This window comes from Oratosquilla oratoria, chromosome 1 (genome assembly GCF_046742065.1).
Source record: "Oratosquilla oratoria isolate Oo_2021 chromosome 1, ASM4674206v1, whole genome shotgun sequence".
Classification (NCBI taxonomy): domain Eukaryota; kingdom Metazoa; phylum Arthropoda; class Malacostraca; order Stomatopoda; family Squillidae; genus Oratosquilla; species Oratosquilla oratoria.
In genome coordinates, this window is record NC_134777.1 from 31,796,271 (window position 1) to 31,823,916 (window position 27,646).

Genomic DNA, 27,646 nt, shown 5'->3' on the forward strand with positions numbered 1-27,646 from the left:
CCACCAAGGTTTTTCTGCACACACACACACAATTATATATATATAAATATATATATATATATATATATATATATATATATATATATATATATATATATATATAGATATATATATACATATATGTAGCGTCCCTCACACCTACAAAAATGATCAATTCGTGACTGACAGTTCAAACCTAGCCGTTGGTGCCGCCCTCTATCAGGTCATAGAGGGCGAGCCAACGCCCCTGGCTTTTTACTCAAAGGAACTCTCGGACACACGACGTACTCTTCCTACGACCGAGAACTGTTGGCTGCTTATCTAGCCGTTTTACATTTGAAGTCACTCACTGATGGTCATACAGTTACCTTATTCTTTGCCCACATACCTTTAGTTGCAGCTTTTCACTCAAAGTCACTTGCTAAACGTGGGAGACAATAACGACAACTCTTTGTTATTTCGGAGTACGTGTCCTCAGCCTACATACGCGGCGACAACAATGTTGTAACCGATTGTTTATTACTACCGACATGCGCCGTATCACTCGACGTCTTTGACTTGAGTGGTATCGTTCAAAGACAAGGAAGGAGACGAAGAGTTGGAAACATTCAAAGCTAGACTATCCGAGTTCACTATGCCCTCTAAATTGACGCTTTGGTGTTACACCCCGACTGTACGTGTGTAAGCATGTACATCCCAGTTGCCTTCTTACATTCATTATGAAAACCTCCCCCCACTGTATGACGCTATTGCGTAATAAAAAAAAATAAAAAAAAACTCGACTAAGACTCCACGACCTTTCGTCCCGTTTTCCTTACGGAGTAATGTAGGCTAATCTCTTCTTTGCATAACCTTTCCCATCCTGGAGTTCACTCCACATCTAAATTGGTAAAACAACGCCATTTCTGGCCTTGCATTGTCAAAGATGTAAAGAACTTTGTCAAAGAGTGTCTTCCATGTCAACAAGCCAATACTACTCGCCACACCACATCACATGTTTCACCTATCTCTACTCCTACCGACCGTTTCCAATCAGTCCTAATTGATATTATTGGACCACTACCACCTGCAACCCTTCCTAACTATCCTTAACCTCTTCAATACAAATACTTACCGACTTGCATTGACCGAACGACCCCATGCACTGAAGGAGTCCCTCTCATTAACACCACTGCGACTTCCGTAGCGATTACTTTCACTAACAGATGGATATGTCGTTTCGGAGTCTCACTTGACGTCAACACTTTTCTCTGAACTCTCGTCAGTCATTGGTTTCCATCATATAAGAACTGCCAGTTATCACCCTCAAGCTAACGGAACGATTGAACGTTATCACCGCCCTCTGAAATCCGTTATCCGCGCTAGACAGGAAAACTGGTTCTACTCTTTACCCATAGTTCTACTTTTAACTACTCACGTAACTAATTTCCCCATTTACCGTGGTTACTGGCGTCCATATGTTATTTCCTTCAGTTGCAATCACCAAGGAACCCACCATCACATCAAATAATGCAACTATCCTCCACCTTATCAAAGAAATGCAATACATTTTCATGACCACGCGTCCCCTGCTCTCCACATATCCTCTAAAGTTTGGATGCGAGTAGACAAATTCCGCAAGAGTTTGGAAGTCCTGTATTCTGGTCATTATGACGTCCTCCACCGTGAACCTAATTACTTTATTCTTCGACTTCCCCAAGGCGATACGACCGTCCCAATTGACCGATTCAAACTGGCGTATTTTCCCATCACTCGACCACCTCCGGCGGGCACAAATGACGTTACTGAACCTGACACTCTGAGTACAATTAACGTCGCCGACACCGATGTTCAGGCACACCTGACGTCACCACCCCTGCCTTTGAATCCTCTCCCACCTTTTCACCTCCTACACCTACCCTTCCTGCAATCCTACGTGTAACACGATCGAGAAGGGTGGTTCGCTTCAGAGACCACTCTGATTATTTTTAAGTACTCTCGCCTCTTAACAGAGTCACTGTTCATGTTTTCATGTGTACTTTTGATATATTTTAATATGTTTTCCTCCTTTTTTTCCTACAAGTACGCTCTGCTCTTATGGGGGGAGTCAATGTAGCGGTTGTCATATGATCAAATATAATGTAATGTAATATAATGCGTTATTTATAACTGTGTATGTACATACGTACATTCTCTGGTGCAGCAAACAACATATTACAATATGTACCAGAGATTACAAAAGAAGAGGAAGATGGTATATCGATTGATCTTTTAAAAGACGCATGGAAAGAAGTTCATATTAAGTTAGCTCAATTGTCCACCCAGTGTTTACGTCAAGAAAGCGTTGAATCCTGGTGCAATGCTATAGTGATTTTGATTCATAAAAAAGGAGACCAGAAGGACCTTAGTAAATACCGACCGATTAGCTTACTATCAATTGTATATAAAATATTCTCCAAGATCCTTACAAATAGACTAAGTCAGGTTTTAGATGAAAACCAATCGAGAGAACAAGCAGGCTTTAGAAGCGGATATTCGATTCTAGACCATTTGCAGGCGATGAACCAGCTAATCGAGAAAACGACAGAATAGAATGTATCTCTATGTTTAGCTTTTGTAGGTTACGAGAAGGCCTTTGACTCGATAGAAAAAATAGCAATACTAAACTCGCTACACAAGCAGGGTGCAAACGAACAGATTGTAAGGGTTCTAGAAAAGATTTATGTGAGAGATACCGCTGTAATTCGACTACATAAAGATACAGAAAAGATCAAGATCGAGAAAGGAGTACAGCAAGGCGATATGATTTCACCCAAATTATTTACAGCTTGCTTGGAAAAGGTTTTCAAAAGGTTGAGTTGGAAGAGAAAGGTTTGAAGATTAATGGCGAATATTTGAACCACCTAAGATTTGCGGATGATATTATTCTTATCTTAGAAAGAGCAGAAGATTTGCAAGATATGCTGAGTGATCTGAACAAGGGAAGTCTCAAAGTAGGTTTAAAAATTAATAAGAGTAAAACCAAAGTAATGTTCAACACGAAACTTCAAAGTAAAGAGATTATAATCGATGGTGAGAGTTTTGAAGAAGTGGAACAGTAATTATTATTTAGGACAGATGGTAAAAGTGACCAAAGATCGTGATAATGAAATAAAAAGACGTATTACATTTAGTTGGAAAGTGTTTGGTAAGTATAATAAAATTCTGAAAGGCTTTCTACCTTTATGTTTGAAACGTAAAGTTTACAATCAATGCGTTCTGCCAGCAATAATCTACGGGTGAGACTTGGAAACTAACGAAGGCGATGGAAACTAGGCTAAGGACTGCACAGAAGAGAATGGAGAGATCAGTGATTGGAATAACACCGAGAGACCGTTAGAGAGCAAGTTGGATGAGAGAGTAGACTAGAGTGAAATATATTGTGGAGGCGGTAAAGGAGAGGAAGTGGAATTGGGCTGGTAAGTCAGTGCGAACGACTGATGAGCAATGGAGCAAGTGTATTACTGAGTGGACGCTAAGAGATGGGAAGCGTGGAAGAGGGAGACCAGACAGAAGGTAGAGAGACGAGGTTGAGAAGCCTGCATGAGTGATGTCGCAGAGGTTGGGTCGGTCGCATGAATCATGGAATGCTATGAAAGAGGCCATTGTTCAGCAGTGGACTCAGAATGGCTCATTTGATTTGATAAACACACACACACACACACACACAGCTCCCCTTCCCGTAAAATACAACTAGGTAAACCCACACACACACACACACACACACACACACACACACACACACACACACACACACACACACACACACACACACACACACATATATACATATATACATATATATATATATACATATATATATATATATATGTATATATATACATATATATATATATGTACATATATATATGTATATACATATATATACATATATATATATATGTATATATATACATATACTGTATATATATATACATATATATATACATGTATATGTATATATATACATATATATATATATACATATACATATATATATATATATATATATACATATATTATATATACATATACATATATATATATATATACATATGTGTATACATATGTGTATACATATATATATACATACATATATATATATATACATATATATATTAATATATATTTATACTGACAGGTTGACGGAAGCTGACTAGTTTCGCAGGTATGCGAAACTAGTCAAATATAAACTCAGACTAAGTCTCCTGTGTTTCCTACTCCACTTACGTCAATATTATATATATATATATATATATATATATATATATATATATATATATATATATATATATATATATGCTGGTACATTGCGACAAGTTGATGAAGGTGGAAAAAGAAGTCACGGGTCTAGTTCCGAGTTCCTGAGTTTATTTCTGACCTGTTTCGCTCTATGCTTCTAAACTCAGGAACTCGGAACTAGACCCATGACTTCTTTTTCCACCTTCATCATATATATATATATATATATATATATATATATATATATACCTATATATATATATGTGTGTGTGTGTGTGTGTGTGTGTGTGTGTGTGTGTGTGTGTGTGTGTGTGTGTGTGTGTGTGTGTGTGTGTGTGTACACACACACCGATTTTCCTATGCTGGTCGTGAAAGGGGCTAAAATGGTAGGTAGTGATGGGACTAGGTGTCCTGCTTTCTGTAACCCTATCCTTTGAAAAATCAAGGCTTAGGAGGATCCGGAAGGAGTTTTCCAACCAGAATCCTAAGATTTGGATCATTATATGTCCGTGGGTGTAGTACGGATGAGAGCATAAGGGAAGAGATAGGCAGTATGCTTATGAGAAAGATGATGGATATATTGGCAATAAGTGAAACTTAGTTGAAAGGAAGGGGAAATCTTGAGTTTGGGAGTGTAGTGGGGAACGTGCTGGGAGTGAGGAGAGGACGAGTGAGGGAAAGGGTGACTGCTGGTAAGTGATGAGATAAGAAATCATGTGGTAGAGTGGAAGTATCTTTAAGTTTATTGTGGATGAAAGTGAAACTGGGATGGGAGATGTGGGTCTTTATAAGCGTATATGGGCCTGGTGGTGGAAGAGTGTAGAGGAATATAGGGAAGGGACACTTTTTGGATAGATTTAAACGAGTGATTAAAGAGTTATGGGAGAAATGTCACGTAGTAGTATTGGGAAACTTGATCCTAGAGAAGGGGATGAACCAATAGACGGAGTAGTTGAGAAGTTTAGAGTCCCAGGTAAAAGTCATAGTAGAGAGTTAATGTTAGAGATGTGTTTAGAGAACTGATAATAGATAATACATTATTTAAGAAAAAAAGCTACGGATAAATAAGTATGGGAAAGGTTATAGTATGAAAGGGTGGTTGATAAGTAGGAGTAGGAAGAGTTCTGGATGTCCACGTCCTTAGGGGAGAGAGCGGGGAATATTAGATAATTTTCTGGTGGAAGGTACGTTGAGAGTGGAGGATAGGAGGAGAAAGAGGAAAAGAGTGGAAGGTAGAGAGGTTATTATAATTGTTTGAAATTATGTTTATTATAGTTCATTTCAGACTACTAATTATTATTTTTCCCTCTACCGACGATTAATTTACTTACTTAGATCCAACTTATTCGAAGACATAAACAGTCGATTTAAAATGTTAATTTGTTAATGCTTGAAGCTAACCTTGCATGAGTTGTTTGCGAGGCTGTTTAAAAACCTATTTTCTATAATGTTGACGAACGTACCACATTAAATAAAATGTTTGCTTAACCTTTGGGGGACTTGTTCCAATGGCGTTTCGATACTTCGAGCGGCGTATCAACACAAGCTCCTACCATGGTCAGCGGAGATCCGGAAAGGCAGTTTCTCCTAAGCATTGGCAGAGTACAATGCTATCAAATCACTATTTGGAACAGTTCGTTCCAATCGGCAGTGGGAACGAGACAACCTTCACTGACCCGTTTATTTTCCCAGTTTTTATATTTCTTCTTCTATTTACCATAAAAATATAAGTAGAAAATAATCGCTATTAGCTTCTAAACCTTTTTATACCTTGACCAAAATACACATTCCCTCGCATTTCTGTACTATTTCCTCTTTTCGTTTCGGATCTACGTCTCTAAATTAAGTGACACTACAAATAAATCGGTAAGTTTAATGAGTATTAAGCACTTAAAGGTACATAAAATTCGTCTACAGCAAAGTATTTTTTCAAATCTCGTTGGTTTAAATTTCCACAACTTTCTTCTTCCGTATTGTCATTAAAATTTTACAATTTACGTACATACGCACATGCACACATACACGCGCATATATACACACTAATATATATATATATATATAAATGGTATTTTTTAGAAGTGCACTCCTACGCGATATAGTAATATAAAATTAAATAATTTTGTAAATCATAATTCATCAACGTAATATACGTTATTCTTGGCGGAAATTCACAATAGAAACGTTTGCTAAAAGCTATAAACAAAGTTGCGTAGACTCTCTTAGACTCCATCTTTGTTTTGATAAATTCGGAGGTCTGAGACGACGACGACGGCCTGATTACCTCTAGAATTAGATACCGCATTACTAAATGCAGGTTGGGTTAAGTGGGCAGGTTTGGTTAGGTTAGGTAAGTAGGTTAGGTTAGAATATACGAAATTAGCATACTTTTTCTTCGACCATGCCTCCATCAAAACAAGCAGTTAAATTTTAGTTGTGCACATCTACGCAATATAGCAATAGAAAATTAATTTTCTAAATTATAATAGATCAACGTAATATGCTATTTTCTTGGAGGAAATAAATAACAAAAAAAATTATTTTCTTACGAAGTCGCGGTGGTTGAATGATACGCCATGTTTTTGATAAAGTGCCGAGGTCGAAGAAATGAAAGGATAAAGTTGTCTATTCTAACCTAACCTAATCTACCTAATCTGCCTAACTTGCCTAACCTACGTAACCTAACTAACCTGCGTAACCTAACCAATGTTTAGTAATTCGGTACCACAAATTCTAAAGATCACCCGGGTCGTCGTCACGGATGCTGACGGCCTGAGTATTGTACCTCGGCAATTAACAGACGACGGCAGAACCCCGTGTTCTCTCACAACATCCAAGGAAGCCCTAGGTATTTGTTCAGTTTTGCACATGGGCGCGTTATAGCGTTAGAAAATTAAATATTAATTTTGTAAATTATAATATATGAACGTAATATGCTATTTTCTGGGCGGAAAAAAAAAAACCTTTCTAAAAGCAAATCTGCTGACGAAGTCTGCAGCATAGGATCGGGACGCCATCTAGTCTGTCAAGTGTTTTTTGTTTATTTCTGCCAAAAAAAAAATCGCGCATTACGTTTGTATTATAATTTACAAAATTAGGATTTAATTATATATCTAAAGCTATGTCGCGTAGGTGTGCACAACGTAGTCAAAGCGGCTACGTTTGTGCGGCTACGTTTAATAGCTTTTAGCAACTTTCTATTATTGATTTCCGCCAATAATATGTATTACGTTGATGTATTATAATTTACAAAATTATTTAATTTTCTATTGCTATATCGCGTAGGTGTGTACTTCTAAAAATAATTACCGATAACAATAAAAACTCGCTAAAAGCAAATACACTATTGAACGGAACTGCGACGATAGGTCAGATGCCATACTTTCGTTTGTCCATTCCCGTCAATGTCAGTTTGACCATGGCGTTGACGTTGTGTACATTGTTCTCCCACTCTAAATGACATCGCCACGCTACATATTAAATAAACTGCTACACAGCCGAATTTCCTGTTATTCTTAAAGCTATGAAACTCCTGTACACCCCGCAGTCTGATCGGATGCCAAAACCGGCCGTCAACATCCTTGATGACGACCCTGATGACCTCTAGAATTACTGGTACCGCATTACTAAACGTAGGCTAGTTAAGGCTAGGTAGTAGGGAGCTTGTGAAGAGCTTGTGGTAGTGGTGGTGGTGGGGATCTTGTAGTGGTGGTGGTGGGGATCTTGTGGTGGTGGAGATCTTGTGGTGGTGGAGATCTTGAGGTGGTGGTGGTGGGAATCTTGTGGTGGTGGTGGTGGGAATCTTGAGGTGGTGGTGGTGGGAATCTTGTGGTGGTGGTGGGAATCTTGTGGTGGTGGTGGGAATCTTGTGGTGGTGGTGGGAATCTTGTGGTGGTGGGAATCTTGTGGTGGTGGTGGTGGGAATCTTGTGGTGGTGGTGGGGGATCTTGTGGAGGTGGTGGGGGGGATCTTTTGGTGGCGGCGGCGGCGGGGATCTTTTGGTGGCGGCGGCGGGGATCTTTTGGTGGTGGCGGCGGCGGCGGCGGCGGGGATCTTTTGGTGGTGGTGGTGGTGGTGGTGGTGGCGGCGGCGGCGGGGATCTTTTGGTGGCGACGGCGGCGGGGAGCTTTTGGTGGCGGCGGCGGCGGGGATCTTTTGGTGGTGGCGGCGGCGGGGAGGTTCTGGTGGCGGTGTTTGTGGGGAGCTTATGGCAGCGGTGTTTGTGGGGAGCTTGTGGCAGCGGTGTTTGTGGGGAGCTTGTGGCAGCGGTGTTTGTGGGGAGCTTGTGGCAGCGGTGTTTGTGGGGAGCTTGTGGCAGCGGTGTTTGTGGGGAGCTTGTGGCAGCGGTGTTTGTGGGGAGCTTGTGGCAGCGGTGTTTGTGGGGAGCTTGTGGCAGCGGTATTTGTGGGGAGCTTGTGGCAGCGGTATTTGTGGGGAGCTTGTGGCAGCGGTATTTGTGGGGAGCTTGTGGCAGCGGTATTTGTGGGGAGCTTGTGGCAGCGGTGTTTGTGGGGAGCTTGTGGCGGTGGTGTTTGTGGGGAGCTTGTGACGGTGGTGTTTGTGGGGAGCTTGTGGCGGTGGTGTTTGTGGGGAGCTTGTGGCGGTGGTGTTTGTGGGGAGCTTGTGGCGGTGGTGTTTGTGGGGAGCTTGTGGCGGTGGTGTTTGTGGGGAGCTTGTGGCGGTGGTGTTTGTGGGGAGCTTGTGGCGGTGGTGTTTGTGGGGAGCTTGTGGCGGCGGTGTTTGTGGGGAGCTTGTGGCAGCGGTGTTTGTGGGGAGCTTGTGGCAGCGGTATTTGTGGGGAGCTTGTGGCAGCGGTATTTGTGGGGAGCTTGTGGCAGCGGTATTTGTGGGGAGCTTGTGGCAGCGGTATTTGTGGGGAGCTTGTGGCAGCGGTATTTGTGGGGAGCTTGTGGCAGCGGTATTTGTGGGGAGCTTGTGGCAGCGGTATTTGTGGGGAGCTTGTGGCAGCGGTATTTGTGGGGAGCTTGAGGCAGCGGTATTTGTGGGGAGCTTGAGGCAGCGGTGTTTGTGGGGAGCTTGTGGCGGTGGTGTTTGTGGGGAGCTTGTGGCGGTGGTGTTTGCGGGGAGCTTGTGGCGGTGGTGTTTGCGGGGAGCTTGTGGCGGTGGTGTTTGTGGGGAGCTTGTGGCGGTAGTGTTTGTGGGGAGCTTGTGGAGGTGTTTGTGGGGAGCTTGTGGTGGAGGTGTTTGTGGGGAGCTTGTGGCGGAGGTGTTTGTGGGGAGCTTGTGGCGGAGGTGTTTGTGGGGAGCTTGTGGCGGAGGTGTTTGTGGGGAGCTTGTGGCGGAGGTGTTTGTGGGGAGCTTGTGGCGGAGGTGTTTGTGGGGAGCTTGTGGCGGAGGTGTTTGTGGGGAGCTTGTGGCGATGGTGTTTGTGGGGAGCTTGTGGCGATGGTGTTTGTGGGGAGCTTGTGGCGGTGGTGTTTGTGGGGAGCTTGTGGCGGTGGTGTTTGTGGGGAGCTTGTGGCGGTGGTGTTTGTGGGGAGCTTGTGGCGGTGGTGTTTGTGGGGAGCTTGTGGCGGTGGTGTTTGTGGGGAGCTTGTGGCGGTGGTGTTTGTGGGGAGCTTGTGACGGTGGTGTTTGTGGCGAGTTTGTGGTGGGGAGCTTGTGGTGTTTGTGGGGAGTTTGTGGTGTTTGTGGGGAGTTTGTGGTGTTTGTGGGGAGTTTGTGGTGTTTGTGGGGAGTTTGTGGTGTTTGTGGGGAGTTTGTGGTGTTTGTGGGGAGTTTGTGGTGTTTGTGGGGAGTTTGTGGTGGGGAGGTTGTGGTTTGTGGGGATTTTGTGGTGGGGAGTTTGTGGTGGGGAGCTTGTGGTGTTTGTGGGGAGTTTGTGGTGGGGAGCTAGTGGTGTTTGTGGTGAGTTTGTGGGGAGTTTGTGGTGGGGAGCTTTTGGTGTTTGTGGGGAGTTTATGGTGGGGAGCTTTTGGTGTTTGTGGTGGGGAGCTTGTGCTGTGTGTGGGGAGTTTGTGGTGGCGAGCTTGTGGTGTTTGTGGGGAGTTTGTGGTGGGAAGCTTGTGGTGTTTGTGGCGAGCTTGTGGTGGGGAGCTTGTGGTGTTTGTGGCGAGTGTTGGGGAGCTTGTGGTGTTTGTGGGGAGTTTGTGGTGGGGAGCTTGTGGTGTTTGTGGGGAGTGTGTTGGGGAGCTTGTGGTGTTTGTGGGGAGTTTGTGGTGGGGAGCTTGTGGTGTTTGTGGGGAGTTTGTGGTGGTGAGCTTCTGGTGTTTGTGGGGAGTTTGTGTAGGGAGGTTTTGGTGTTTGTGGGGAGTTTGTGGTGGGAGGTTTTGGTGTTTGTGGGGAGTTTGTGGTGGGGAGCTTGTGGTGTTTGTGGGGAGTTTGTGGTGTTTGTGGGGAGTTTGTGGTGGGGAGCTTGTGGTGTTTGTGGGGAGTTTGTGATGGGGAGCTTGTGCTGTTTGTGGGGAGTTTGTGGTGTTTGTGGGGAGTTTGTGGTGGGGAGCTTGTGCTGTGTGTGGGGAGTTTGTGGTGGCGAGCTTGTGGTGTTTGTGGGGAGTTTGTGGTGGGGAGCTTGTGGTTGTGGCGAGTTTGTGGTGGGGAGCTTGTGGTGTTTGTGGGGAGTGTTGGGGAGCTTGTGGTGTTTGTGGGGAGTGTTGGGGAGCTTGGTGTTTGTGGGGAGTTTGTGGTGGGGAGCTTGTGGTGTTTGTGGGGAGTTTGTGGTGGGGAGCTTGTGGTGTTTGTGGGGAGTTTGTGGTGGGGAGCTTGGTGTTTGTGGGGAGTTTGTGGTGGGGAGCTTGTGGTGTTTGTATGGAGTTTGTGTTGGGGAGCTTGTGGTGTTTGTGGGGAGTTTGTGGTGGGGAGCTTGTGGTGTTTGTGGGGAGTTTGTGGTGGGGAGCTTGTGGTGTTTGTGGGGAGTTTGTGGTGGGGAGCTTGTGGTGTTTGTGGGGAGTTTGTGGTGGGGAGCTTGTGGTGTTTGTGGGGAGTTTGTGGTGGGGAGCTTGTGGTGTTTGTGGGGAGTTTGTGGTGGGGAGCTTGTGGTGTTTGTGGGGAGTTTGTGGTGGTGAGCTTGTGGTGTTTGTGGCGAGTTTGTGGTGTTTGTGGCGAGTTTGTGGTGGGGAGCTTGTGGTTTGTGGCGAGCTTGTGGTAGTGTTGGTTGCGGAGAGCATGTGGTAGTGGTGGTTGCGGGGAACTTGTGGTAGTGTTGGTTGTGGGGAGCTTGTGCTTGAGGGGAGTTTATGGTAGTGTTGGTTGTGGGGAGCTTGTGCTTGAGGGGAGCTTGAGGTAGTGTTGGTTGTGGGGAGCTTGTGCTTGAGGGGAGTTTATGGTAGTGGTGGTTGAGGTGAGCTTGTGCTTGAGGTGAGCTTGTGGTGGTGAAGAGCTTGTGGTGGTGGTGGTGGGGAGCTGGTGACGGAGCTTGTGGTGGTGGTGTATTACACACATGAGAACGCAAGATAGAAAACATAAATTTTTGACATCCAAGAAGAAAGTATACATGTGACTGATGGGGGGGGGGGGGTAACGTATGGACGAGTACTTTCATATGTGCGTGCGTCAGTTTGCGAACATGTGAGCGAGTGAGTGTACGAAAAGTGTAGGTACGTGGTGTGCGCGCGCATTTGTGGTGTATGAATATGAGCACTGTGTTGGCATTAAGTACCGAATCTATGGCTGCCGTGAAAATTCCATCAAACTACTGTTTTGTTCTGATCTTGCTAGACTTCATACCATTACCATTCGTATAGTCGAAGCTAAAAGCCAATTTGCATCCATTTAGATTTCTATTGCAAACTTGAATTGCCCTTTGTCCAGGACAACTCGACTTCTCGTTACTCAAGTGACCTCTTTTTGCCAAAGTTTTTGTCGACAACTGTTATTTCTCCTCTACTACATCTCCATTCAAGTTTCAATTACTATCACTGCTATTTTGTAAATACACGTTCACTTAGTCTTGACAAATGCTAAGTTGTCAAAATTCTTCGTGACTTTTCCTCACAGCTCATCACGACTAACTAGCTTGTTTATTTGCAGGAATGTTCTAGTTTCCAAAGCTATGGGCTTTCCATACACAAAGTAAAGCCTAGATCCGTACTCGTTCCAGTCTCTAGAATTAGTTAGCTTCAATAACCATAAACTACTATAACATATTCCCTACGTAGGGTTAAAACTAAACTACCCAACTACAAAGCAAATGTATAGTTTAGGAATGTAACTGCGCCATTTCAAGTGACGTTGACACCAACTCCTTAAACCCCGGTATTTCGACATTTTCCTACATACCTGCATAAACTTACCAAAGTACCGGTTCATAGCTCACTACAACCTATTACTATATTAACATGTTATAATAACTCATCTTTTCAACTGTACAGATGGAGCAAACTGCATGACTGAGAATGACCTATGGATAGAACTCGAAACCACAACTACCTCGGGGATCGTCCACATTGACGTGTTTGGAAATTCCACGGTACAACAAAACTCTTCAGACGCAGAATCGCTGATCCCACTAGACTACCCTTTGTCAGGTAACAATTCGATGCACCAGTTGGTGGTTCACGAGAAGGACCATGTAGTGACCCTGAGCATGTCCATGCAACTAGACAACTCGACCGTAAACCACGCAGGGGGAAGAACAACCATGAACCGTAACACTGCAAGTGTAAACCATTGAACTGCACCAGTCGCCAGAAGGCCGAACCAATAATACCTCCAAATCGGTGGACCACACTACCTCTCTGTCTGTCTGTGTGTGTGTGTGTGTGTGTGTGTGTGTGTGTGTGTGTGTGTGTGTGTGTGTGTGTGTGTGTGTGTGTGTGTGTGTGTGTGTGTGTGTGTGTGTGTGTGTGTGTGTGTGTGTGTGCGCGCGCGCGCGCCCGTCCGTCCGTCCGTCCGTCTAAATGTCTGTGTGTGTGTCTAAATGTCTGTGTGTCTAAATGTCTGTGTGTCTAAATGTCTGTGTGTCTAAATGTCTGTGTGTCTAAATGTCTGTGTGTCTAAATGTCTGTGTGTCTAAATGTCTGTGTGTCTAAATGTCTGTCTGTCTAAATGTGTGTGTCTAAATGTGTGTGTCTAAATGTCTGTGTCTAAATGTCTGTGTGTCTAAATGTCTGTGTGTCTAAATGTCTGTGTGTCTAAATGTCTGTGTGTCTAAATGTCTGTGTGTCTAAATGTCTGTGTGTCTAAATGTCTGTGTCTAAATGTCTGTGTGTCTAAATGTCTGTGTGTCTAAATGTCTGTGTGTCTAAATGTCTGTGTGTCTAAATGTCTGTGTGTCTAAATGTCTGTGTGTCTAAATGTCTGTGTGTCTAAATGTCTGTGTGTCTAAATGTCTGTGTGTCTAAATGTCTGTCTGTCTAAATGTCTGTCTGTCTAAATGTCTGTCTGTCTAAATGTCTGTCTGTCTAAATGTCTGTGTCTAAATGTCTGTGTCTAAATGTCTGTGTCTAAATGTCTGTGTCTAAATGTCTGTCTGTCTAAATGTCTGTCTGTCTAAATGTCTGTCTGTCTAAATGTCTGTCTGTCTAAATGTCTGTCTGTCTAACTCTGTCTGTCTGTCTAACTCTGTCTGTCTGTCTAACTCTGTCTGTCTGTCTAACTCTGTCTGTCTAACTCTGTCTGTCTGTCTAACTCTGTCTGTCTAACTCTGTCTGTCTAACTCTGTCTGTCTAAACCTGTCTAAACCTGTCTAAACCTGTCTAACTGTCTGTCTGTCTGTCTAACTGTCTGTCTGTCTGTCTGTCTGTCTGTCTGTCTGTCTAAATGTCTGTGTGTCTGTCTAAATGTCTGTGTGTCTGTCTGTCTAAATGTCTGTCTGTCTGTCTAACTCTGTCTAACTGTCTGTCTGTCTAACTGTGTCTGTCTGTCTGTAACTGTCTAACTCTGTCTAACCCTGTCCAACTCTGTCTAACTCTGTCTAACTCTGTCTGTCTGTCTAACTCTGTCTAACCTTGTCTAACCCTGTCCAACTCTGTCTAACTCTGTCTAACTCTGTCTAACTGTATGTCTAACTGTCTTTCTGTCTGTCTAACCCTTTGTCTGTCTAAATGTCTGTCTAACCGTCTGTCTGTCTAACTCTGTCTAACTGTCTTTCTAACTCTGTCTAACTGTCCGTCTGTCTAACTGTCTAACTGTCTGTCTGTCTAACTGTCTGTCTGTCTATCTGTCTAACTGTCTGTCTTTCTAACTCTGTCTAACTGTCTGTCTAATCCTGTCTAAACCTGTCTAACCCTGTCTAACCCTGTCTAACCCTGTCTAACCCTGTCTTACCCTGTCTTACCCTGTCTTACCCTGTCTTACCCTGTCTAACCCTGTCTAACCCTGTCTAACCCTGTCTAACCCTGTCTAACTCTGTCTAACTCTGTCTAACTCTGTCTAACTCTGTCTGTCTGTCTGTCTAACTCTGTCTAACTGTCTGTCTAACTGTCTGTCTGTCTAACTCTGTCTAACTGTCTGTCTGTCTGTCTGTCTAACTCTGTCTAACTGTCTGTCTGTCTAACTGTGTCTGTCTGTCTGTAACTGTCTAACTCTGTCTTATTCTGTCTGCGTGTCTTTCGGTCAGTCTCCTTAACTCTGGACATTTGAAAATGCTGTTTCAAGAGGCGCCAAAATAGCTACCGAACTTTCAAATTAATGAATAAAAATTCAAGCTTCTACGTATGCTTGTGCCCGCTGGAGAACGTGTGCCGGGTTTTCTACACGTTCCTTACGCTTGGCGAGGTTTTTCTCAGAAACGAGATGACAAGCACAGTGCAAATGTTAGTCATTTGCAACAATAACAGTTCTGTGCATTTAGATGCTACAATGTTTAGTTTTCGTAGATGTTTCTTACTCAACATACAAACGTCGAAATCGCAAAGATAAATTTAATTCTATGCTAAGAATTTTCCGAATTTGTACTAGTTTAACAGCTTGCCTCACTTACTAGCAGGTTTTTATTTTGAGCAATGGACACGAATTTGATGCATTTATGTATGTGACAATACGCCTTCATTTTACATTACGGATATTAACAAATGTACATCTTCCAACATCGTAATTCTGCATTACGAATGAATGTCTTCAATAGTCCAACCACCATGAGTTTGTCGCTTCTTTTAGGTCGTCCACCATCACACCACATTCTGGATGGTAAACGCAAATTCCTATCGTCCCTCTACAATTTCCTACAGGACCACTAACCAAACTACAGATTCTCCATAATTTAGAGCGCTCTAAGAGGGGGTTCACACGGTCTAACGGTTCGTCGAACGCGGTTCGACAGACACGTGTTTAAAGTGATGTGTGAACGGGGTATTTAGTTGTCGAACAACGTGTTCGACAACCTACACACCCATATGGGCCAATCGTTTACTATTTGAACCAGCACGTAATGAACAATGAATAAATGAATGAACGAATGAAATGGACAAGACCAAATGGAAAAAATAGAAAACTAAAATTAAAATAAATTGAAAATGTGACTACTGCCCAAGCTTGTCCATATGGACATCTAATCCATTTAACTCTATCATTTTTATTTTTATTCCCTATTTGCAATGATGATGGCTTAATTCGTGTTGGAAGATGCACCAGATTACAATGAAAAACTGGTGTTTGACAAATCCAAAATGTTGTTAAATATACGTAGTCATTAGGGCTTTTAACACTTAATCTAATTGCTCTATTTAATCGTACTGTTTAAATTTGATACCATTGGTGGCATGATGCATCGTAATACAGATGCATCACGGTCCAATATTTTATTACACGCATAGGTTATTGTATGTGAATGTAGATGGGTGGACGGAGGTGTGTTCCCACGTAAGTTTATTTATATGGAATGATAACTTTTCTAAAAGAATATATTTCATCTCGATTGAACCCGGCCTGTGTGAATAAAAAGTATCTATGTCTACAGAATTGGCCCCTTCGTTATTGGACTGCCGCAGAAATGTACATCGCGGTATGGAAAAGATTAATTCTTAATGGCCCAGGTAAGTACCCAAAATTGTGGGGAGGGGGGGGGGTTCCGTATAATAATAAACCTAACCTAACCAAACATAAATACTTTTACAGCTCTCTCCAATTGTGTGCCTCCCACTCTGCCGTGTGTCATGGCGTCAGCCAGAATGACGTACCAAAAGTTCAATGCGGCACAAACGTGAGCATAAGATCCTTTCCTAGCCACGTCCACACGGTCGAGCACTGCCCGCCGGGCACGAGGGCTTTGCTCGACAACGGGCAATTTCATCGGGCAAATCATCAAACTGTCTGTTCCCGGCACCATTTGCGGGCAGTGGATGGATGGAGGGCTGACATTGCTGCCAAACGCACGAGGTGAGGTGCGAGCAAAGTTAGCAAACCCGCTCAGTACAGACCGCCAATTAATCGCTCGCTCAATCGCCCAATGGCAAAAGCCCTCTTTTATACACTACTATCTTTTTATTTCCTTAAGCCACGTCCACACGGTCGAGCAGTGTCCGTCGGGCACGAAGGCTTTGCCCTTGTACGAGCAGTTTCAGCGGGCAAACCATCAAACTGTCCGCTCCCGGCGCCAATAGAGGGCAGTGGATGGAGGTCTTCCGTCACTGCCAAACGTACGAGGTAAGATGCAGCAGATCCACTGACTACCACGTTATTAGTACACCATGTCCACACCGAGTGCTAGTGCATATTGGTCACGACAAGACACTATAACTTCGATTGATATATATAAATCACATGAATGTCTGTGGAATGTAAGGTGTTTTGATTACAGAAATAGAGACAAACGTGCTGCTGGTGTAATGCTTTGCCTCATATTTATGTCCATCCGCACGTAATTGCGGAACAAAGTTTCATTTTCCTCATGCAATTCACGTAGGATTGTCACAGAGCTACCCATTCTTTCACGTCTCTGCAACCACTCCCGGCACCAGACACGTCTCTGTGGTCTCTTGTTTTTCTTTTTAATGCAGGCACCAATTATGATAGAATATAGTGCTATCTTCTTTCGAAGTATGGAGCGCACCATGGTGATCTTACCGTAATGAACCACTCGCTCACAACAACTGCTGGCGTCCGACTGCCCTCCAAGCACCACAGACAGCTGTGTGGACATCTTACGCGGGCATAGACTGCAGACTTTGCCCTGACAGGCACAGCTCGACCGTGTGGACGTGGCTTTAGAATCGTCTGGCGCTTAAGAGGCGCCGATGTAACGAAAAGACCAAGCGGTGCTACTGTAGCGTGAGGTCTGCCACACTATAGCGTGAGGTCTGCCACACTATAGCGTGAGGTCTGCCACACTATAGCGTGAGGTCTGCCACACTATAGCGTGAGGTCTGCCACACTATAGCGTGAGGTCTACCTCCCGTTAGCACTATAGCGTGAGGTCTACCTCCCGTTACCACTAAAGCGTGAGGTCTACCTCCCGTTACCACTAAAGCGTGAGGTCTACCTCCCGTTACCACTAAAGCGTGAGGTCTACCTCCCGTTACCACCAAAGCGTGAGGTCTACCATTTCCATACATTTATTTTAGCGATAAACACATATTTTGCACATATCCTAGTAATGACTTGGATAATTGGATTTCTAGTTACATTCATATTAAAGGAAGAAATGTAAAAATAAACATATCTCCATACATATATTCTAGCGATACACACTTCGTACATCTTCTAAGAATGACACAAATAGGTTAGGTTAGGTCAGGTCACGCGGACAGGTCACTTTTTTTATGTATTTGGGCAGGACACGTGTTTGATGGGCAGGTGAGGGGAGCGTTCCGGAGGAACGCGGGTCACGTGGTAGACTTCAGGCTGCACCTGGGGAGTCGACAATATGGCGGTAGACCTCACGCTGTAGTAGCACCGACCAAGCTGCCTCCAGACGATTCTATTCAACTCGGGAAGAACACTCGGGGCAAACTAGTCCCAGTCCATCAAGACCCTGTGTTGAATTAAATCCTCTGATGACATTTCAAATAAATCTTAAAACGTCACCGGTCACGCATTCATGATTCTCGTCAAATGTTGTGATTTGAAAAACTGCAAGAATACTTCGGTTCTAGTACTCTAGACTTCACAAAGAACAATTCAACAATGTGTTATTTGTATAGGTTGAACTTCATAGTTCGTCATGCAGCTGCTCTATATGACGCAATGGTAATTTGACATTTAGACATTCGAAAAATAAGATTGTTACCCAAGTCGTTTCTACTCAAACGATTTAACTTGAATCTCATGTGTGACCGGGGTTTCAAGGACAAACGTCACTTTCCACATGTTATGTTAATATATCTAATGTTAACAAGAACACTACCACGAAGCCGCAGACAGTGGCGATTATTCTTGTATATTAACCGGGCGCCGGGTAATTTTATTCAGACGTTAGTGTGATTACAAGCTTTACTGTGGTACTTGTTTTCAAGAAAGCTATGCAACTTGCCACTCGCGCCGGATAAAAACAATCAAGAATAATTTTCATATTTATGCACTCCACAAGAATCGTCCTTCTAATCTTCCTTACCAGAAAGGCGCCACAGATGAATAAAATAGCCTGGCGGTAGCCAGAATGAAAACGTGAACACCCGGTACGGGATAGGAAGACCCAACCTCGTATAAGCTTTGAGACGAAAACCATTCGTTGATTTTCAAATGTAACTGGTCTAACAACCACTTTCAGTCTGCACTACCATTTTGTTCCAATAGGCGATGGTACTGCCCTCTATACGAGCTGTAGTGAAACTCGAGTTTGGCCGAATTGTCAGTGTAAACTTGATCCTCAGCAACTGCAAACGACACCAGAGACCGTCTTGACAGTCGAGTCGTGCCTTGTATGTTTACGTGTTTGTGAGAATTTGAGCCAAGGAAATTCGTCGAAAGCCAAAGGTAGGTGAAATGTGCAAAGTAGATATTCACACGTCCTCAATGCTTCCTGGAAACTGTATATACTTTTTAATTAATACATGCTGAATAAGATTTTAATCGCAAAAGATGACAATATTAAACTAGGTAAACGTTTGTGTAATTTTTGACTAGTAGAAAAACTAGTCTCTGGATGCCGTGAGGACTCCAGTAAGCTTAGTTCAGAGAACTGGCTGGAATGAATACCTACCATCCATAACTTAGTCCACGTAAAAAGCTAATTTACATCGGTTAACTTGTATTGCAAACTCTATTAACTTTTCTCCAGGACACCCAGTCCTTGCTGTTCACGTCTTGCCGAAGTTCTTCATCCGAAACAAAGTTGTTTCTACTCTACTACTGCATGTAAGTGTGAATTGCGTTCGCTGACATATTGTAATTATAACTTCACATAGCTAAGTCTTGATAGCTAAGCTATTAATCTTAATGAATCTTCAACAAATTTGTATTTAAATTTCAGGCTATACTCGTTGCATCAAGAAATGGCCGTTAGGGCGGACCACTGGGAGTCCCCCTGTGGTGCCACATAATTTTATAATTCTATATATTTTATAATTCTACATTATAATTTTATAATGTTGCCACATAATTATATAATTTTTTCACACCACAGAGGTAAAAATCAAAGCAATGTTTTCTATACAAAGGTTTCGTTTCCTCGAGTCTAGACATGGCATATGAGCAAGAGAGCGACGTTGCCGCTACATCTAATCTCTGGCCCCGCCCCCCTCACACTGCATTCGGAAAACATTGCATCCACACTAGCACATTCTCGCCATGGATGACCATGTGTGGCAACACCGGGAAATCTCCTAGCCCCGCCTTAGCGGTCATTTCTTGTTGCGCTGACTATAGCTGTAATTTCCTAAGCTACTGCCTTTCCAAACACAACGTAAGTAAGCTGTTAACGTCGTTCAAATCTTGAACTTTACTAAACTACTATAACAAGTTTCCTTAGCATGCTTCAAGCTAAACTGACGATGCCAATACGGTTTCGCAACAAAGCTAGAATTAAATGTAACTACACCATTGCTTTATCGTGGCCATATACTAATTAGTTCAATTTTCCTAAACTGAATTTATAAAGTGTCCATTTGTTTCCGTTTCATAAATGAAACGGACTCGCAGGTACTCACTACTTCCACGGAAGTAGCTTCGAACGCCTCTACGATACCGTCCGTTCAAGAAATGTACAACACAACAATGTACGCCTCTACGGTACCATCCGTTCAAGAAATGGACATCACGACAATGTCTGACTCGCAGGAACTCCGTTTTTCCACAGAAGTAGCAGCTTCCAACGCCTCTACGGTACCGTCCGTTCAAGAAATGTACAACACGACAATGTACGCCTCTACGGTATCATCCGTTCAAGAAATGTACAACACGACAGAGTTCTAACTCGTCAGTCTAAGACTTGCCACGGAACGCGCCAGACTCCTATGAATCTGGCGAACTCGGCCTTCCAGCCGAGTAGTAGATGCCATCCATCTGAATCAAGGGTTCTTAACCTGGTACCCTGTACCCCCAAGGGGTGCGAAATCTTGAACCTCTAGTAGGAGACAAGATATAGTGTATAGTACTGTAGATTTACTATGAGAAATCGAAGCAATGTTTGCATCACTTAATTTTCAAGTTCATTATTTGTATTGGACCAATGCCCTTTTTTTTTTTCTTGGGGGGGGGGGGGATATATAGAAGGGTACGAGCACAAGCTATAGAACCTGGTCTACTCTTGCACCTCAATGTAGGTAGACCAGCGGTAACACTTGTTCCTGACGCAAACTCGCACGAGTTTCTTCTTTGTCTTTACTCAAAGAGCAAAGCCACCACTCTTTGAAATATTCAAATTTTATTATTTTTGAACTTGTGCCCGCCGGAGATCAACTTGCAAACCTTACTTACACAAGGTTACTTCCCAGAAACTAAGACGCCATCCACATACAGATAGTAATACTTATCTGTATCGGCAACAATACTTTGTCTTGTTAACGTTCATGCCAAACGGTGGTTACTTTTCCACAAACTTAGAACTTGAAAGATAATCTGGTTCTAAAGACAATCTGAATATGCTACTCAAGATTTGCATAGAGTACGTTTCCTAATGTTCTTTATTAATTTAAAATGTGCACTTTACAATGAAACTTAATTTAACATTGCCCATGTTAAAGATTGTAATTTCAAATTACAAATAGATAAGACTCCTGTCAATGTCTATCTCCTAAATCCAGCTACCTTTCAGGGCAGACCATTAAATGTCAAATCCCAACCTGACGAGGCAGCACCAGTTACGTTCTAGCTTGTATACTTCCTTAACACACTACGCCACTAAATAGTCTTCTGCCCACACCCATTCGACATATCCTATAGTCATACGAAAGGTTGTTGATCACGGCCCCTCCCCCCGTATCAATATTCCTTGGAAAAACAGACATTCCTATTGCAATGCCAAACTTCCATTACTTCAATTGCATATTCTTTCACCTGACAATTTTACTTTAGCCAACGCAGTTGTAAAGATACACCTGTTAACTGTGTACATACAGTACATCCACTCGTACTATAACGTATTTCTAGCACCGATGCTAGACTCCCCCCTTGCATGAATCCCACAAGTTTCTTCTATATAACTACAACGAGCAAACACATTCCCTCTGAAAAAAAATCGTACACTGCAATTTGAATTAGGGATGTCGAGCCTATTCCTCGGTCTCGCTCAATCCTTCGAGTACTGCCTCCTCTAATTGCACACCCGCCTCTCGCATCAATAGTGTATCCCTTTTAATCTCTAAAGTGCATTTCATGTTGCAAACAAGCTGATCACCATTGATCAGCTTGCGGAATTAGGTGTTGAGGGTAATCTGAAATGGTTGCGAGATTACTCGAGATCGTCCCGTGCACACTATAAAAGATCTATTACCACCACCGAAAGAGTTGACCTCGGCACCCCAAAGGGAAGTGTCCTCAGCCCACTTCCTACTTCATTTACTCTTTATCCCAGGTACCACATAAACATGCTATGCAGATGACGTCTAGATTCAATCATCCTATCCTGAAGATCTTTAGCACTTTTGCCATTCATTCTATGAACCCTCTTCATGTGGCTTCATCCTTTCCTCCGAAAACTGAAGGATCTAATTCCCCCCCCCCCCCGGAAGCCACGTACAATTCCTGTTTTTCTGGTGGGCAACAGCATTATACCACCCACTATGTATACTGGGGAGCGCCCGTTCGCATTGCTCCCTTCACCTCAGAGCACCAGTATATTCACCCCCCCCCTTGTTCAAGACTTAATGACCCGGTTGCAACAACGCCTAACACAACTTCAGTGGCTCGCCAGCAACGCTGCTGTGATATTTTTTCCAGTGGCCAGAAATATATACACGGCGTTCATTGTCAGTACTTGATTGTCTCTACGGTTTTGTTAGCTCCCTAAGTTGGCACTGAACCCTTTCAAAGCTTCAAAATAAAGCTCTGCGACTCCTAAGCTGTCCAACCTCCACAAAGTTAACATACTAAAACGGTCCTCTTCCTTCTCTAGTAAAACTGGTTTATGCTAATGTAACGTGCTTCACTGTTAAGTGCTTGCTCCTCGTTACTCAACAACGTCGTCAAAACGTCTCGATCCTAATGCACCTCGGCCTCGACTTCTACCCGGTAGTTAGTTCCTTATTAGAACTATCCGTTCAAGCCTCCTGATGAGGAAAATCTTCACGGTCTACCCTTACATGATTCAGTTTCCAGTTATACACCAACCTCCGAGAGACTGTTCCTTACTACAGGAACAACTAGCACTGAAAACAATCGCCGTGGTGACCACTTCTCTCCCGGCCTCTCGTACGATCTATACAGACGGCTCACTGCAGATAGACGGGACTAGCTCTGTACTCTATTCATCCAGTATGGTACCGCCTCGGGAGGGCTGGATTGAAGGCCGTCTTCCGGATTTTCTTAGTTCAACCTCGTGTGCGCTACACGGATTGGATGCTATTAAACCATTGCTACGTACAGGGAGCAACAGCCTGATTATTTGACTCGCAATCTGCCCTATGTGCCTTATCTCGGAAACCAGTAGCCTGAAACCTAATAACTCCTCCTACATAAACTAGTGTACACTCCATGGCCGAACACTTCCTGTAGACCCCCTCCTATATAGGAATAACTACCAATGGCACGGTGGACCTAATCACAAAGGCTGCATGGAGACAATCTTTACCCACACACACTTCACCAAATTCCTTCTTCAAGCAGAAAACACGTACTGTAGCCCACCTAGCTATCCACCGCTGAAATGTCGTGACTCGAGTGACCATCCAGCACTATGATCACTTTGCCCCTCAACCCCAGATATCGTTATTGTGGATCATTACTTAGGAAACATTATGTAGTATGTCTCGCTAAGATTAGGTCAGACCAATATGGCAGGTGAACAAGAAAGGGAGTGCCACAATATTCATCCTGTAAACTGTGACTAATAATCTTCAGCATTACTGCCTTGAATGTCCCACAGTGATATACATAACACCCCATAGACTATCTGTCGTAGTAGTAAGCTAATATTAGCTTGATAACCATTTACTCGTAGATGCACTTCTCCTACGACATCCAAAATTACATTCCCATTGTAACTGTGATATATTTCTAAGACAGCCAGACTTGAAATCTGCCGTTTGTAATTTTCACTTGATATGTTATTGCTATATTAACAGTACAATACATTATTGAAATTACCTATCATAGCCTAGCTACCGAATAAGCCTAGCCCCCTAGCCTATCCCCGCGGCCTAGCTCCCATGCATAGCCCCCCACTCTACCTTCCCCACCGTAGCCCCCAGAATAGTCTCCCTGCCTAGCCCCTTAAGCCACGTCCACACGGTCGAGCACTGTCCGCCGGGCACGAGGGCTTTGCTCGACAACGGGCAATTTCATCGGGCAAACCATCAAACTGTCCGTTCCCGGCGCCATTTGCGGGCAGTGGATGGAGGGCTGACATCGCTGCCAAACGCATGAGGTGAGGTGCGAGCAAAGTTAGCAAACCCGCTCAGTACAGACCGAAGTTACCTTACTACCATGTCCGCACCTAGTACTAGTGTGTACTGGTCTCGACAAGACGTGTTATTGGTGCTATGCTTTTTCTCGTATGTCTCTTGCCTTTGTATATATGGCTCCACTTTCGAAAGGAGAAAAAAGCTGCTTATGTTCATTCTCGTGTAATTGCAAAACAATTGTTCATTTTCATCCTGCAAATTACGTAGGATTGTCACTGAGCTAACCATTAAATCACGTCTTTGTAACCACTCCCGGCATCAGGCATGTCTCCGTGATTTCTTGTTTTTCTTTTTAATGCAGGCAGTAATTATAATGCTGTAAAGTGCTACCTTCTTTCCAAGTATGGCGGGAACCATGGTTATCGTACCGCACTGAATCACTCCCTCCCAACCTCTGCTTGCGGCCAACTAACCTCCAACCACCATCGTCAGCCGTGTGGACACTTTGCGGGCAGAGTCTGCGGACTTTGCCCGATAAGGGCAAAGTCTGCCAGGCACAGCTCGACCGTGTGGACGCGGCATTAGCCAATATTATAACCACCTAGATTAGATCCCCCAGACTAGCCCCTCAGCCCAGCCAACCCCGCGCCTAGCCCACCGGACTAATTCCCAGCCTAGCCCCCTATGCTTAACCCCACCAAAACTAGCCCTACAGCCTAGCCCCCCAGCCTAACTTCCCCACCCTAGCCACTACTTTAAGCCTATCTCCACCCCAAGTCTAACTCCCTCAAGTCTAACACACCGAAACCTAGCCCGTACTAGCCTAACCCCCAAAACCAAGCCCCTGCGCAAGCCTAGTGCCCTCAGGTCTAGCCCCCAGCCTACCCCCCAAAAACCTAGCCCCTAAGCCTAACCCTCCCCCAAGCCTACCCCCAGCCTAGCTCCCTTGGCTAACACCCTAGCCCAGCACCATCACCCTAGTCCTCCAAAGTGCCCTCACCCTACCCCCCCCCCAACCAGGGCCTCCAAGAGAAATCTTTTTAGGCGGACCAAAACCCATTTGGGGTCCCTAAGACTTGCAAAATTATTTTGAAAAAAAAAAATAGGCTAATTAATGTGCATCAAACTTTAACAAGAAGTACTCATTTATTGATCATATGAAACATTGTTATAACATGCCGATATTCAAGTAATGTGATATTACCATTTTCAACAGCTCAAATGTTCATAGTAAAATCTTATCAAGAAGAAATTAAAATAAATAATTGCTTTTCTGGCTTTATTTGCAAAATTTCTAACAACACTATCAAAATCAACTTGTCTGGCAATGCTAGACTCTGCGCTTAATCTTGCTAGGTCAACAAGTCGAGTTTGTGACATAGTAAACGGCAAATAATTTTTTACAAATTTAAGCCTGTTGAAGGATCTTCAGATGCTACTGTAGCTGGCATTGTCAAGAATATTCTCAAGCTAATACAAACATTTGGAAATAATTCACACAATTTGTATCTTAGCAATTCTAAGGTTTAGGCTCAGGTTTTCCAAAATTGACCTTGTGTACAACTGGTAAATGTTGCATTTCCTCTGCAAGATCTTCATAATCAAGGTCTGAAGGATACTGATGAGCTAACCTTGTTGCTTTTTTTTTTTTTTTTTTTTTTTGCGCTCACTTTCACACATTGTCGGGTATTTCCACAATTTTTTTTTAAAATTCAGCCAACCTCTGAACAGCATTAAACCGTACAGTTAATCCAGCAACATTATCAATCAAAACATTAAACACAGTTTTTCTAAAATAAGCCTCTTCTGGGGAATCATCTGTGTCATTCATTTCTGCCATATTGGCTTTAGGTGTACTTGTCATCATGCATCCTTGTTTTCTTCCGCTCTACATGTCCACTTCCATGGCAGAATTTGATTTTCATCTTAAGATTGATTGCAACCTCTTTGGTTTTATTCAAGATTCCTTTCCAGTGTTAGACACCACATCCAAAGTGAGATGCCTAGCTTGAATTACCTTGTTGCAAATATCTATTGCAGCCAAAATTTTATACCAAACTGCCGACATTAGTACACAAATAAAACTTCTTATGTATGCCAATACTGAGTTTTTCATTTCTTGTCTTTGCTCTTAAGTTAAGCTCTAACAGATCTTGCAATGCTAACTGGATAACATTAAGATGAGATGTAAAAGGTTTGATACATTAAAGTCTATTAGACCACCTGGTTTCTGACATGCCATGTAGAGAACAACCTATGTGTGTCCTAAGTAATTACCATCGTTTCGGGACAGAGCCGAACAAGTTATATATTGTTTGAACTGTTACAAAATATGTGATTGCTTCTGGTAAGCACTCGGCAGCATCGTTTCCACATAAATGGAGAGTATGGCAGCCACACGGAGAAAAAAATTGCCACTGAATTCTGTTCTTGTATTTTTGCTTGAGCGTCTTTATACTTTCCTGCTATGTTAGCAGCATTATCATATCCTTGTGCCCTACAGTCGCTCAGAGGAACGGCATGCTCTTATAAGGTGTCCATGATTAATTGAGCAATCTCTTCCCCCCTTGATAGCAGCTCAATCAGACCTAGGAAGTTACCATTCTTTGGATCCCCAATCCGATGTGATGATCCACTAAATGCCATACCACGTTCCCCCAGAAAAAGAACATAAATTACGTTTCAATACATTGCACCATTTCACTGCTTCAGCTTGGTAACTTGCTTCTATTAAAGAATCAACCCCTTTTTTAGATAAAAGACGTCTTTCGAGCTCTCTCCAAGCTATGTAACATTCCTTATGGTTCTTGCTCTTTTCATGTTCTTGGACACTAACACTTAGTTTTCGCCACTTTGTACTAGCTGTCCAACCTCCAGGGGATGCTAGTGCAGACCTTGAAGGTAAAACACTAGTGGTGTGCCAAAACAGTCGACATGGCAAACAGTATAATGCTTGTTTCACTTGACTCCAAACAAGAAACTCTCTCTTGTGCATTTCTCCATTAGTACCACGGACTTTCAAAATAATTCCTGGAAGAGCATTTTTTGTCCAGGTTGTTTGGAAATTGTTTAGGAAGTGGGATGTGACCGATGGTAATATATTTTTCTATTTCTGCTTGAATAGGAACTTCATCTGTAATGCACCCAATATCAAGGCCAGTAACTGACTTAGCATTCGTACTTTTAGAACGGTCATGATGTAGCTCTCCTCCAGTCATACTTCCATCAGAGAGAGGTATCTTTCTAACCTTTGCACCAACTGAACTTACTGAAAAGTCTGGCTTTTCACCGGCTTCTTCTAATTCTTTCACGACAGAAAGGCTTGGAGAGTCTTCTACCTGAAGTGTATTAGGCCCTAATAGCCCAACTTGGAAAAGTGCTTGCTGCCCAGCCTGCCCTTTTTTTCTGCCTCGCGTCTCTTGCCTTCCTTTCTTGTCGTTTCTGCCATCCTAATTTATGAGGATACATTCTCAATGGGTTGTTTTACTGTAAAACAAAAGTAAAAAAAAAAGAAATATACAATGTTTGAAATCGTATGTATGTATGCATGTGTGCATGTATGTATGTGTGCATGT

General features: G+C 43.3%; 1 protein-coding gene and 1 long non-coding RNA gene across 2 annotated transcripts; both read left to right on the forward strand.

The window, feature by feature from the left end:
* The first annotated feature begins 18,294 nt into the window (after positions 1-18,294).
* LOC143030421 (uncharacterized) lies at positions 18,295-19,685 on the forward strand. Its single transcript, XR_012966905.1, has 3 exons — positions 18,295-19,047; positions 19,352-19,428; positions 19,544-19,685. It is a non-coding gene; the product is annotated as an uncharacterized LOC143030421 (long non-coding RNA).
* Positions 19,686-19,694: 9 nt separating this feature from the next.
* Positions 19,695-20,740, forward strand: LOC143030413 (uncharacterized). Its single transcript, XM_076193564.1, has 2 exons — positions 19,695-19,975; positions 20,212-20,740. The coding sequence occupies exons 1-2, from the start codon at positions 19,754-19,756 to the stop codon at positions 20,482-20,484; spliced, it is 495 nt and encodes a 164-aa protein (XP_076049679.1). The 5' UTR covers positions 19,695-19,753; the 3' UTR covers positions 20,485-20,740.
* The last annotated feature ends 6,906 nt before the right edge of the window (positions 20,741-27,646 follow it).

Coding starts and splice junctions, on each gene's coding strand:
- LOC143030413 (XM_076193564.1), top strand. CDS start 19,754: ATGGCATATGAGCAAGAGAGCGACGTTGCCGCTACATCTAATCTCTGG. Junction 19,976..20,211: donor ACTGCCTTTCCAAACACAAC/GTAAGTAAGCTG, acceptor ACGGACTCGCAG/GTACTCACTACTTCCACGGA.